General features: G+C 42.5%; 2 protein-coding genes across 5 annotated transcripts in view; one reads left to right on the top strand and one right to left on the bottom strand.

The window, feature by feature from the left end:
* Nucleotides 1-13,289, top strand: part of LOC117093612 (zinc finger protein 813-like) — a 361,257-nt gene that overhangs the window by 14,444 nt on the left and 333,524 nt on the right. The gene's annotated exons all lie outside the window — the stretch shown is intronic.
* Nucleotides 7,068-13,289, bottom strand: part of LOC117093610 (zinc finger protein 83-like) — a 241,235-nt gene continuing 235,013 nt past the window's right edge. The window contains exon 4 of the mRNA XM_033228959.1: nucleotides 7,068-9,412. Within this exon, the coding sequence (XP_033084850.1) occupies nucleotides 7,713-9,412 (1,700 nt within the window). The 3' untranslated portion in view covers nucleotides 7,068-7,712. The remainder of the gene's footprint in view (nucleotides 9,413-13,289) is intronic.

Raw genomic sequence — 13,289 nt, forward strand, 5'->3', positions numbered from 1 at the left:
CCCTCTGTTGCCCAGACTGAAGTGCAGTGGCACAATAGCTCACTACTACCTCCGCCGCCTGGGTTCAAGTGATTCTCCTGTCTCAGCCTCTCAAGTAGTTGGAAATACAGTCATGCATCACCACCACACCAGGCTGATTTCTTTATTTTTAGTAGAGATGGTGTTGCACCATGTTGGCCAGGCTGGTCTCGAACTCCTGACCTCAGGTGATTTGCCCAGTGCTGAAATTACAAGTGTGAGCCACCGCTCCAGGCCCTTCTGCTCTTTAGATGTGTGGTAGTTTGATTTTTTTGTCCTCTAGTGATGCTGCAGCTCAGAGACAAAGGCAGAGTCTTTATCTTGATGGGCAACACCCTGTCATCTGGCTTCTGTGGCCTCTTTGGTTTCTTGACCCTGTGGCACAGGAAGGGCTGTGTCAAAGGGATCTCTTTACCCTGTGTTCTCTCCTTCTGTACTTGATTCCATCTGATGCTCCGTTCTCTGTTCCTGTGAATCAGAACTGAGGCCTCCATACACTTACCCTTGACCTATTCAGGTTCCATCCCATTTCCTGTACTTGGAACACATAATCAGGAGATCTGAAAACCTGGGCTGCTCCTCCTTTGCATCTGGGGCCCAGGATACTGCACAGAGCCCTCTCTGGTTGTTCAAATAGTTGGCTTGCCTATTAGAAATAGGAAAAAAGGCCTGCGTAATGGCTTATGCCTGTAATCCCATCATTTTGAGAGGCTGAGGAGGGCAGATCACTTGAAGTCGGGAGTTTGAGACCAGCCTGGCCAACATGATGAAACCCTGTTTCAACTAAAAATACCAAAAGTAATCCGGCATGGTGGTGGGTGTCTATAATCCCAGCTACTTGGGAGACTGAGGACTGAGGCAGAAGAATCTCTTGAAACCAGGAGGTGGGCTTTGCAGTGAGCCGAGATTCCGACACTACACTTCGCCTTGGCGACAAAGCGAGACTCCCTCCCCCTGCCAAAAAAAAGAAGAAAAAAAAACTATTTTTCCCTGCTCTCTCATGCCACTGAGCACAGAATGCCTCCGTTCTGATGACCAAAATTTGTGGATTTCTCCCCAACCACATCTTGGAGTGCAATGGCATGATCTCGGCTCACCACAACCTCCGTTTCCTGGGTTGAAACGATTCTCCTGCCTCAGCCTCCCAAGTAGCTGGCAAAAGAGCAAGGCCTCATCTTAAATTAAAATAAAATATATGAGAACAAAATTACTCAAAGTACGAAAGGCTAATCAGAGACTCAAAGCAATCATTTGTCTCTTATCTACATATGTCCTGGAGTCCCCCTCCCCCGCTTTGAGTTGTTCCACCTTTCCCAACTGAACCAACCTACATCTGACACTTACTGATTAATATGTCGTGTCTCCCTAAAATGTAAGGTCTACCTAGACCATATTGGGCACATGCCATTAGGACCTTGTGAGCCTGCATCATGCGCATACTCAACCTTGGCAAGATAAACTTTCTGAACTGATTGAGATGTCTCAGATACTTGGTTCACAGACTATTTTTAAAGTCCCAGGTGATTTATTTTAGCAACTATAAGAAAAATCTGGGCTGGTACAGTGGCTCATGCCTGTAATCCCAGCACCTTGGGAGGCCAAGGCGGGCGGATCACAAGGTCAGGAGTTCGAGACCACCCTGGCAAAGATGGTGACACCCTCTCTCTCATAAAAATACAAAAATTAGCGGGCGTCTTGGCATGTGCTTGTAATCCCAGCTACTCCGGAGGCTGAGGCTGGAGAATCGCTTGATCCAGGGAATCGTGGCTTGCAGTGAGCCAAGATTGTGCCACTTCTCTCTAGCCTGGTGACAGAGCAAGACTCTGTCCAAAAAAAAAAGAAAAAAGAAAAAGCTGGTTTCAGGGGTTTCTGGTTACAACAGGAAGTTTCAGCAGCCATACTTCAGAGAATCACGTTCTTGAAGCCATGTTTGTGTCCTGGGTTCATTTTTCATCTGTCCTCTTTGGTTTAGTTGTGAAGCAGCCTCATGTTCTGGGGTAATACCTGAGGTTGGTTCTCTCACGGCCACGGAAATCAAGGACGTGGACACCCAAGAGTGACGTTAGAGTGGAAGTTCAATAGGCGAAAGAAAGTCAATAGCTCTCTGCTACAGAGAGGGGTCCTGGAAGAATGGTTTGAGGATTCGTGGTAAAATGTAGGGGTTTTATTGATGAACTGGTGGGGAGGCAGTGTCTTATCTACATAGGGCGTGAAAAACTCGTTAGGACCAGATGTGTCATTTGCATACCGCATGAATTTCTGGTAGCCCCCTCCCCAATCTTTTATTACGCAGGTGGGTTCTTTGCCTGAGATGTGCGCCATCTTGCCCATTTCTTTCTTACTGTACAAGTGCTAACAAAAAAAGGAAAGATGGAGCTTCCATTGTGGGCATGCCTAGCCCCAAAGTTGCCCCTTTCCTATTGGCGCAGCTGCTGACTTTCCTCCGTGCAAGCTTCCAGCTTGCTTACCTATGTTTGCAGATCGATTTTTCAGGCTGCTCTTTGTTAGAACAAAATGATATTTTGGGCAGCTTTTTGTTAGAAAGGAAGCTCTGCAGAGGAGTTTCTGCCCTCACTATCTGCCTAAATAATTTCTTTCTACCTCCTGTATCAGTTGGATATGGCAAGGGTGACCCAACTGATAGGATGAACTTTCACCACAGCAGAATTTTCAATTCACTTTACGTGCATTCTGAAAGTGACTAGAAAATATACTTTTTATTGGCAAATTATAAGGGCTTTTTTTGGTTTGTTTGTTTTGAGACAGTCTCACTGTGTCACCCAGACTGGAGTGCAGTGGTGTGATCCTGATTCACTACAACCTCCGCCTCCCAGGTTAAAGCAATTTTCCTGCCTCAACCTCCTAAGTAGCTGAGATTACAGGTGTGCGTCATCACGCCCGGCTAATTTTTATATTTTTAGTAGAAATGGCATTTCGCTGTGTTGGCCAGGCTGGTCTCGAACTCCAGTCCTCAAGTGATCTGCCTGCCTCGGCCTCCCAAAGTGCTGAGATTACAGGCATGAGCCACCACGCGCAGCCAATTATAAGGTATCTCTAAATTATTATTATTATTTTTTTTATTTTTTGAGATGGAGTTTTCAGTCTGTCACTCAGGCTGGAGTGCAGTGACACAATCTTGCCTCACTGCAACCTCCATCTCCTGGGTTCAAGTAGTTCTCCCGCCTCAGCCTCCCGAGTAGCTGGGATTACAGGCATGTACCATTACTCCCAGCTAACTTTTTTTTTGTATTTTTAGTAGAGATGGGGTTTCACCATATTGGCCAATCTAATCTTTAACTCCTGACCTTGTGATCTGCCCGCCTCAGCTTCCCAAAGTGCTGGGATTACAGGCAAGAGCCACCGCGCCCGGCCCTGTAAGTTATTTTATACCTTTTGTTTTCTCTTTCTGTCAGGTATGGTTAGAAAACCTATAACATAGATAGTCTTCAGAATATATTTGGATTCATTGTGGAGTCCTAATTAGGGAAAAGGAGTCTGGCTAGTGGGAACAGGGGGAAAGCAAAGAGATAAGGCAAACAAGCTATTTTAAAAATTAAACATTGAGCTACCATATCATCCAGCAAGCCTAGTGCTGGGTATATATGCAAAATAAATCAGTATATGAAAAAGATCTCTGCACTACCATGTGTGTGCAGTCCTCTTCACAGTAACCAAGATTTGGAAGCAATCTAAGTGTCCACCAACAGATAAATGGACCAAAAAAAGTGGTGCTTACACACAACGGAGCAATGTTCAGCCATCAAAAAGTATGGCATCCTGTCATTTGCAACAACATAGAGGCAACTGGAGATCTTTTTTTTTTCTTTTGCTGAGACAGAGTCTCGCTCTGTCACTCAGGCTAGAGTGCAGCAGTGTGATCTCTGCTCACTGCAACCTCCACCTCCTGGGTTCAAGCGATTCTCCTTACTCAGTCTCCCAAGTAGCTGAGATTACAATCGTACACCACCACGCCCAGCTCAATTTTGGTGTTATTTTTATTCATATTCCCCATATTTACTTTTATTTCACAGTACTTTTTATGTCCTTAGTATATGTGTATTTTTACTTTATATAAATTAAAATGCATGCTGTGTGTTCATTTGGGACATAAGAGAAAGGCATTTAGAAGAATACAAGTTACACTTATCAATAGGGATGCAGGTTTGTCAGAGTGTGAAACTGCACTGCTATGGGATTCTCATCATGTTCATATAAGTAACCTAAGGCCGACTGCAGAGAGAATAACTGAAGTGGAAGGTGTGCCTGCATGTTCTCAAATTGTATGATGTTTAATTCCATCATAAAATAAAACTGTAGATCCTTCAGCCTTAGCAACCTAATGGATGGTGCATTGTTTGTGTTTAGACATGAAGGATCCTATAGAGGTGAGATAAAGCTATGCAGGTAGATGGAACATAATTAACTCATAGTTATAAAAAATAAATTTTATTGACACGTGATTTATGATACATTCTAAATAAAACAATAGAAAATGTAGCCTGGCCAACACAGTGAAACTACATCTCTACCAAAAAATACAAAAATTAACCGGGCATGGTGATGGTGCGCATGTAGTCCCATATACTAGGGAGGCTGAGGCAGGAGAATTGCTTGAACCTGGGAGGTGGAGGTTGCAGTGAGTCATGATCGCTCCATTGCAATCCAGCCTGGGTGACAGAGTGAGACACTGTCTCAAAAAACAAACAATAGAAAATGTAATGCTGGCAGTTTAATGGGATTCCTAATCAAGAACATGCTATGGTGGGGGTTATTTTTTTAAATAATTAAACTCTCTTCTTTGGACAAGATACAGTGGCTCACACCTGTAATCCCAACACTTTTGGGAGGCCAAGCAGAAGGATCACTTGAGCTCAGGAGTTCAAAACCAGCCTGGGACACATAGCGAAACCTCGTCTCTACAAATAGAAAAAAAGAAAAAATGCTTAAAAAATCCTCTTCTCTGTGATAACTACTCTTTTCAATTTCAAAATTAAGATCAATTTTTCCTCAATCTTGCTACATGACAGCTACTGCCATTCAATGGAGATGTGGCTAACATTTCCCCTGCATTACCTCTACCGTACATGTAATCACTTCCTATTAATGTATTAATCTCCTCCAGTAAAAACTGCAGTCTCTTGAGGTCTTGGATTGCTCTGTTTCATGATTGGTTAGTAGAGCATTTCTTTCCTATAATCCACACTGGCCCTCTCTGTGAAGAATGCCCTGTATGCAATAATATGACTGGTATCACAGCTTTACATTATTCTCAGCCCCTTACAAATCTTAATTCAGTCATTTTTTCCTTTTTTTTTTTTTTGTTTGAGATAGTCTCACTCTGTCGTCCAGGCTAGAGTGAAGTGGCACAATCTAGGCTCACTGCAACCTCTGCCTCACGGGTTCAAGTGATTATCCTGCCTCAGCCTCTCATGGCTGGGATTACAAACGTGTGTCACTATGCCTGGCGCGTTTTTGTATTTTTAGTAGAGATGCGGTTTCACTTTGTTGCCCAAGCTGGTCTCGAACTCCTGAACTCAGGTGATATACCTGCCTCGGCCTCCCAAAATGTTGGAATTACAGGAGTGAGCCACCATGCCTGGCCCATTGTTGTTTTTGAGGAGCATCACAGAAGCACATACGTAGGCAACAATTTCCATCTGGTTCTGTTTCCTTTTGTGTTTTTTTTTTTTTTGAGATGGAGTCTCACCTGTAACCCAGGCTGAAGTGCAATGGCGCGATCTCTGCTCACTGCAAGCTCCGCCTCCTAGATTCAAGCAATTCTCCTGCCTCAGTCTCCCGAGTAGCTGGGATTACAGGTGCCAGCCACAATGTCTGGCTAATTTTTGTTATTTTTAGTAAAGATGGGGTTCCACCATGCTGGCCAGGCTGGTCTCAAACTCCTGACCTCAAGTGATCCACCCATGTCCGCCTCCCAAAGTGCTAGGATTAGCCAATATTCAGCCAATATTTAATTTCAAAAGAGAGTGTCCCTGTTTCACAGGAACATGGAGAGAAATGATCTCACCTAATGAAGTAGGCCATTTTTTCCTATTCTTGCCTATAGATCAGGAAATGAGTAAGAAAGACATCATAAAAACATTTCAAATGTCAACTTGAAAGTCAACATTGGTAAAGAAGTCTTTCTCCTTCAATAATGTAATCAATTATTTTATGACCTGAAGGTAACTGGCCATTTCCAAATGTCTTTGAGTCTTTGATATATGTCACGACTTTCAACATAATTTTGAATTGTAATTATTCTGCAGAATGTAATATAAAAATTAATGGTAGAGAATTAGACTTCCTGTGAGCTCTCGGATGGATTATAGTCTGTGAATTGGTTAATTTACCATATCACTACCTTTGTAAGTGTTTGTTCCACTGTAATTTTTTTTTTTTTTTTTTTGAGATGGAGTCTCACTCTGTTGCCCAGGCTGAAGTGCAGTGGTGAGATCTCGGCTCACTGCAAGCTCCGCCCCCCAGGTTCAAGTGATTCTCCTGCCTCAGCCTCCCAAGTAGCTGGGATTACAGGTACCCACTACCACACCTGGCTAATTTTTGTATTTTTAGTAGAGATGTGGTTTCACTATGTTGGTCAAGCTGGTCTCAAACTCCTGACCTCATGATCCACCCACCTCGGTCTCCCAGTGTGCTGTGATTACAAGTGTGAGCCACCGCACCTGGGATCCACTATGAATTATTATTTTTGGAGACAGAGTCTCACTCTCTCGACCAGGCTGGAGTGCAGTGGCACAATCTCAGCTCACTGCAACCTCTGCCTCCTGGGTTCATGCCATTCTCCTGTCTCAGCCTCCTGAGTAGCTGGGACTACAGGCGCCCACCACCACACCCGGCTAATTTTTTGTATTTTTAGTAGAGACGGGGTTTCACTGTGTTAGCCAGGATGGTCTCAAACTCCTGACCTCGGGATCCGCCTGCCTCAGCCTCCCAAAGTGCTGGGATTACAGGCGTGAGCCACCGCGCCCGGCCTCCACTATGAATTTTTAATGAACCATGAGAATGCATCTTAGACTAGTGACCTTTCCAGATTCACTATATTTACTTGGTTTTTATTGAGTAGATCTCTCACAAGAAAATAATGAATATGACACTGAAAGGCTTATTACATTCATTATGTTTGTGTAGTTACTCTCCAGTATAAACCCTGTGATGTTCCAGTTTTGATGCTTGGGTAAAAGCCTAAGCATGCACATTCCCTTTATATGGTTTCATCAAAAAAGTTGTTGATGCTTAGTAAGACTATGGCCTGCAGAAAATCACTATCACATATAATTATATAAAGGCTCTTTAGTATGGCTTCTCTGATGTTGATGAATGTTTGAAGTCATAATGGTTTCCCACTCTCAGTGTTTTTGTTTCTCTCAAGTATGAAATTTTGCAATATTGTACAATGTGAGAATTGTACCAGAAGACCTTGCCACTTTCATTACATTTGTTAGGTTTCTCACCAGCAAGAATTCTTGGAAAAATCCTGATCTCAGACTTTTACCTTAAGGCCTTGCCACATTCAATACATTAGTAAAGTTTCTCTCCCCATGGACTAGCTAATGGTTATTAAGCCTTGAACAAAAACTAAAGGTTCTGCTACATTCATTATACTTGCAAAGTTTTTCTCCAGTATAAATTATTGTATGTGTTGCAAGGCTTTAATGCTGACTGAACACTCTGCCACATTAATTACATTTGTTAGATTTCTCTCTGGCATGAAATCTCTGATGACCTACAAGATATGAACTGTCGTGGAAGAGTTTGCCACATTCATTACATTTGAAAGGTTTCTCTCCGGTATGGATCACATGATGATTAGTAAGGCTTGAATGCACACTGAAAGCTTTGCCACATTCATTACATTTGTAAGGTTTCTCTCCAGCGTGAATTTTCCGATGATGTGCTAGGGATGAGTTTAGACTGAAGACCTTCCCACATTCATTACATTTATAAGGTTTTTCTCCAGTATGAATTCTCCGATGATATGCAAGGTATGAATTTTGACTGAAGACTTTGCCACATTCATTACATTTGTAAGGTTTCTCTCCAGTATGAATTCTGCGATGTTGTACAAGATGTGAATTTTGACTGAATGCTTTGTCACATTCATCACACTTATAAGGTTTCTCACCAGTATGAATTAGCAGATGTTGGGCAAGGTATGAATTGCGACTGAAGACCTTGCCACATTCATTACATTTGTAAGGTTTCTCTCCAGTATGGATTCTCCAGTGATTTGCTAGGGATGACTTGTGACTGAAGACCTTGCCACATTCGTTACATTTGTAGGGTTTCTCTCCGGTGTGAATTCTCCGATGTTGTGCAAGGTGTGAAATATGATTGAAGACCTTTCCACACTCATTACATCTGTAGGGTTTCTCTCCAGTATGAATGATCAGATGTTGTATAAGGTAGGAATTGCGACTGAACACCTTGCCACATTTGTTACATTTGTAAGGTTTTTCTCCAGTATGAATTGTCCGATGTTGTGCAAGGTGTGAAATTTGATGGAATACCTTTCCACATTCATTACATTTATAAGGTTTCTCTCCAGTATGAATTCTTTGATGTTGTGCAAGGTGTGACATTTGATTAAAGACCTTGCCACATTCATTACATTTATATGGTTTCTCTCCAGTATGAATCCTGCGATGCTGTGCAAGGTGTGAAATATTATTGAAGACCTTGCCACATTCGTTACATTTATATGGCTTCTCTCCAGTATGAATTCTTCGATGACTGGCAAGGTTTGATTTTTTATTGAAGCTCTTGCCACATATATCACATTTAAGCTGCTTCTCCTCAGTATGGATTATTTGATGTATAGTAAAATGTAAGCCTTGGTGAAAGGACTTGCCACACTCATTACATTTGTAGTGTTCTGTCCCAATGTTTGCTTTCTCTTTTTGTGTGAATAACGAATCCACAAAATTATATTCATATGTATGAGAAACATGGGTTTTGACAGTAGAAGAAATACCTTGGGGTGGGGAAACTAAGGAACTACTGTTGACAGATTTTTCCGTGTGATCATATTCATATATTTTCCTTTCAGCTTGAAATAGCTGCAGTTCTGGTAGGTGTGACTGCAAGTTTAATCCAAGTTGATTTTTAATAGGCTTGTTTTGTGCATCATCCTTTCTACCATGCATGTCTCTTCTACCAATGAGACTTTCCTTATAGGTCACACACACTCGTTTGTAATGTCTTTCATCGTGTCTCCACTGACACTGAGAGTCATGTACATTTTTCTGGGTTTCACTGAAGCAAAAATCTTCTATGTCGTGGCTTTCATGTTTTTCCAACATTACTGTCTGGAATGTTTCTCCTGTATTACTCTCCTTTTTTGTTGGTAATTCCTTGATCTCATATTTAGAAAAAATACCTATAAAATATAAGGAACCCACAGTTTCCAATTAATTACAGAGTCAATAAATATATCCTATTGAAATATGTAATATTACACTAACAGTAATACTTATGTTAAAGAAAGTTATAAAACTCCCAATCATGATTTTTAATTTTTTGGAGAACAAAAGGAACAGATATTTTATTTATTTATTTATTTATTTATTTATTTTGAGACGGAGTCTTGCTCAGTCACCCAGGCTGGAGTGCAGTGGTGCAATCTTGGCTCAATGCGAGGTCCGCCTCCCGGGTTCATGCCATTCTCCTGCCTCAGCCTCCCAAGTAGCTGGGACTACAGGTGCCCGCTGCCATGCCCTGTTAATTTTTGATATTTCTAGTAGAGACGGTTTCACCATGTTAGCCAGGATGGTCTCAATCTCCTGACCTTGTGATCCGCCCGCCTCGGCCTCCCAAAGTGCTGGGATTACAGGCATGAGCCACCACGCCTGACCAGGAACAGATATTTTCTAACAGAGAAAGGGTGGCTGTACATAATTCAAACTAACTGCAGAATAGTAGTATAAAGAAAGCTGTGATCAACAACTTACATTGCAAAAATTAATTAGGTTAGCTCCCCAAAAAGGAAAATTTTTCCAACATGAAGCCTGGGCATGCTGCAATAGAAGGGAAACATGGCTGTCTAATAACTGACAAGAATTTTGGAATTGGGAAATTTATTGACTAAGGTCAGAGAAAACATTCTTTGGAGCAAACTGAAAAATAAAAAGGTATACAACACAACGAAGGCACCCATGTTTGCACTGACCAAAATTAGTCTACTAAGATCCTATTTCCCAATATTATTTTATTGGAAGTGAGGACATTGGGCAACAATTAGACCATGAGGAGGAAGCTCTCATGAACAGGATTAGTGCCTATATAAGGAAAACCACTAGAGTGCTTGCTTCCTTTCACTCTGACATATGAGACACAGCAAGAAGCTGGCTGGGGCCAGGTGCAGTGGCTCAGGCCTGTAATCTCAGCCAGGGTTGAGGCCTGAGTGGGTGAATCATCTGAGGTCAGGAGTTTGAGACCAGCCTGTCCAACATTATTAAACCCCATCTCTACTAAAAATACAAAAATTAGCAAAACTCCATTAAAAAAAAAAAAAGCAGACTGGGGTAAAATAGAAAGAAGGCACCACCCAGGAAATGTTTTTATGCATCTTGGACTTCACTGCTTACAGATTTTTTTTTTTTTTTTTTTTGAGACGGAGTCTTGCTCTGCCACCCAGGCTGGAGTGCAGTGGCCGGATCTCAGCTCACTGCAAGCTCCACCTCCCGGGTTTACGCCATTCTCCTGCCTCAGCCTCCGGAGTAGCTGGGACTACAGGCGCCCGCCTCGTCGCCCGGCTAGTTTTTTGTATTTTTAAGTAGAGACAGGGTTTCACCGTATTAGCCAGGATGGTCTCGATCTCCTGACCTCGTGATCCGCCCGTCTCGGCCTCCGAAAGTGCTGGGATTACAAGCTTGAGCCACCGCGCCCGGCCTGCTTACAGATTTATGAGAAATTATTTCCTGCAGTTTAAGGTGTTAAGCATCTCAGTCTACAGTATGTCTTACGGTAGGTTGAGGTGGTTAAGACGTGAAAAGCTCCATCTAGTAAACCTGACAGAGACTGATAAATCTTTTCTTAACTAAAGTAACTTTTCCATCTTCACAAAAACTGTGCAGTATTCCCAGCCATCTACCAACAAACACTAACTTGCCAAAAGAAATTTGGAGTAAATTATTGCTTTTCAAATAAATAGAGTAGGTCCACCAATTTACACTGAAAGTAAGTGAGGTCAATGGTATTTGATCTTGGGCTGCAGACCCAGACATGTTCTTAAAAGTGGATGTAGTATTGACCTGGCAATCCCATTACTGGGTATATACCCTAAGGATTATAAATCATTTTACTGTAAAGACACATGCACATGTATGTTTCTTTCAGCAATAGTTACAATAACAAAGACTTAGAACCAACCCAGATGCCCACCAAGGATAGACTGGTTAAAGAAAATGTGGCACATATATTCCATGGAATGCTATGCAGCCATAAAAAAAATGAGACTGGCAGGACACAGTGGCTCACACCTGTAATCCCAGCACTTTGGAAGGCTAAGGTGGGCAGATCACCTGAGGTCAGGAGTTGGAGACCAGCCTGACCAACATGGTGAAACTCCGTCTCTACTAAAAATACAAAATTAGCCAGACAAGGTGGTGCATACCTGTAATTCCAGCTACTTTGGAGGCTGAGGCGGGAGAATCGCTTGAACCTGGGAGGCGGAGGTTGTGGTGAGCCGAGATCATCCCATTGCACTCCAGCCTGGGCAACAAGAGCGAAACTCCATTTCAAAAAAAAAAGAAGGAAAAGAAAAGAAAGAAAAAAAAAGAATGAGATCATGTCCTTTGTAGGGACATGGATGAAGCTGAAAGCCATCATGCTCAGCAAACTAACACAGGAACAGAAAACCAAACACTGCATGTTCTGACTCATAAGTGGGAGTTGAACAATGAGAACATGTGGACACAGGGAGGGGAACAATATACAGCAGGGCCTATCGGGGGTGGGGGCAAGAGGAGGGAGAACATTGGGAAAAACACCTAATGCATGCGGGGCTTAAAACCTAGATGATGGGTTGATAGGTGCAGCAAATCACCATGGCACATGTATACCTACGTAACAAACCTGCACGTTCTGCACATGTACCCCAGAACTTAAAAGTAAAATTTAGACAGTGGCATATCAGCCATCATACAGAGCAGACATTGGTTTAGGCTGTGTCCTGAGAAAGCTGTCCAATGGATAAGCAAGTGTCTTTCCTTGAGAGTAGTGTGGGGACTGAGAGAGTACTGTGAATATTGAGGTGGTCAGAAATACAAAGATTAATATGGTAATAAGTGACAGTAGGCTGGGAGCAGTGGCTCACGCCTGTAATCCCGACACTTTGGGAGGCTCAGGCAGGTGGATCACCTGAAGTCAGGAGTACAAACCCAGCTGGGTCAACATGATGAAACCCTGTCTACTAAAAATACAAAATTAGCTGGATGTGGAGTTTGTCACCTGTAATCCCAGCTATTGGAAAGGCTGAGGCAGTCGAATGACCTGAACCCAGGAGGAGGAGAGCAGTGAGCAGAGATCATGCCACTGTACTCCAGCCTGAGCAACAGAGCAAGACTCCATGTGAAAAAATATATAATTATAGTTCATCAGTTAAAATTTTGACCTTAGTAGAAAAGAACTGATTTAATAAAGAGCATAATATTGTATCCTTGGCTGGGCACGGTGGCTCACACCTGTAATCCCAGCACTTTGGGAGGCAGAGGCAGGCAGATAGCAAAGTCAACAGATTGAGAATATCCTGGCTAACATGATAAAACCCGGTCTCCACTAAAAATGAAAAAATTAGCTGGGCATGGTGGTGCGTGCTTGTAGTCACAACTACTCGGGAGACTGAGGTGGGAGAATCAATTGAACCTGGGAGGCAGAGGTTGCAGTGAGCCGAGATTGTGCCATTGCTCTCCAGTCTGATGACAGAGCAAGATTCCGTCTCAAAAAAAAAAGTAACCCATCTTCAACTCTGGGAAAAATTGCAATTGTGCAGCAAAAATGGAAGAGATTTTTTAAAGTCAGTATGATAAGGTGGGAAAGAAGCAGGTTTACATCTCTTATAATGTATCCTGTGAAATTGGTCAAACTGAATGACCTATGAATTCTATTTATAGGCACATATTCAACAAATCCAACATACAGATTCAGCACGATTTCAGCTCACCTCTTTCTCCCATGTTGAAGAGATTCTCTTGCCTCAGTCTCCTGACTACAGGCACCCGCCACCACGCCCAGCCTACTTTTTGTATTATTAGTAA

The sequence above is a fragment of the Trachypithecus francoisi genome, unplaced genomic scaffold, assembly GCF_009764315.1.
Source record: "Trachypithecus francoisi isolate TF-2019V2 unplaced genomic scaffold, Tfra_2.0 Lachesis_group12, whole genome shotgun sequence".
Taxonomy (NCBI): Eukaryota; Metazoa; Chordata; class Mammalia; order Primates; family Cercopithecidae; genus Trachypithecus; species Trachypithecus francoisi.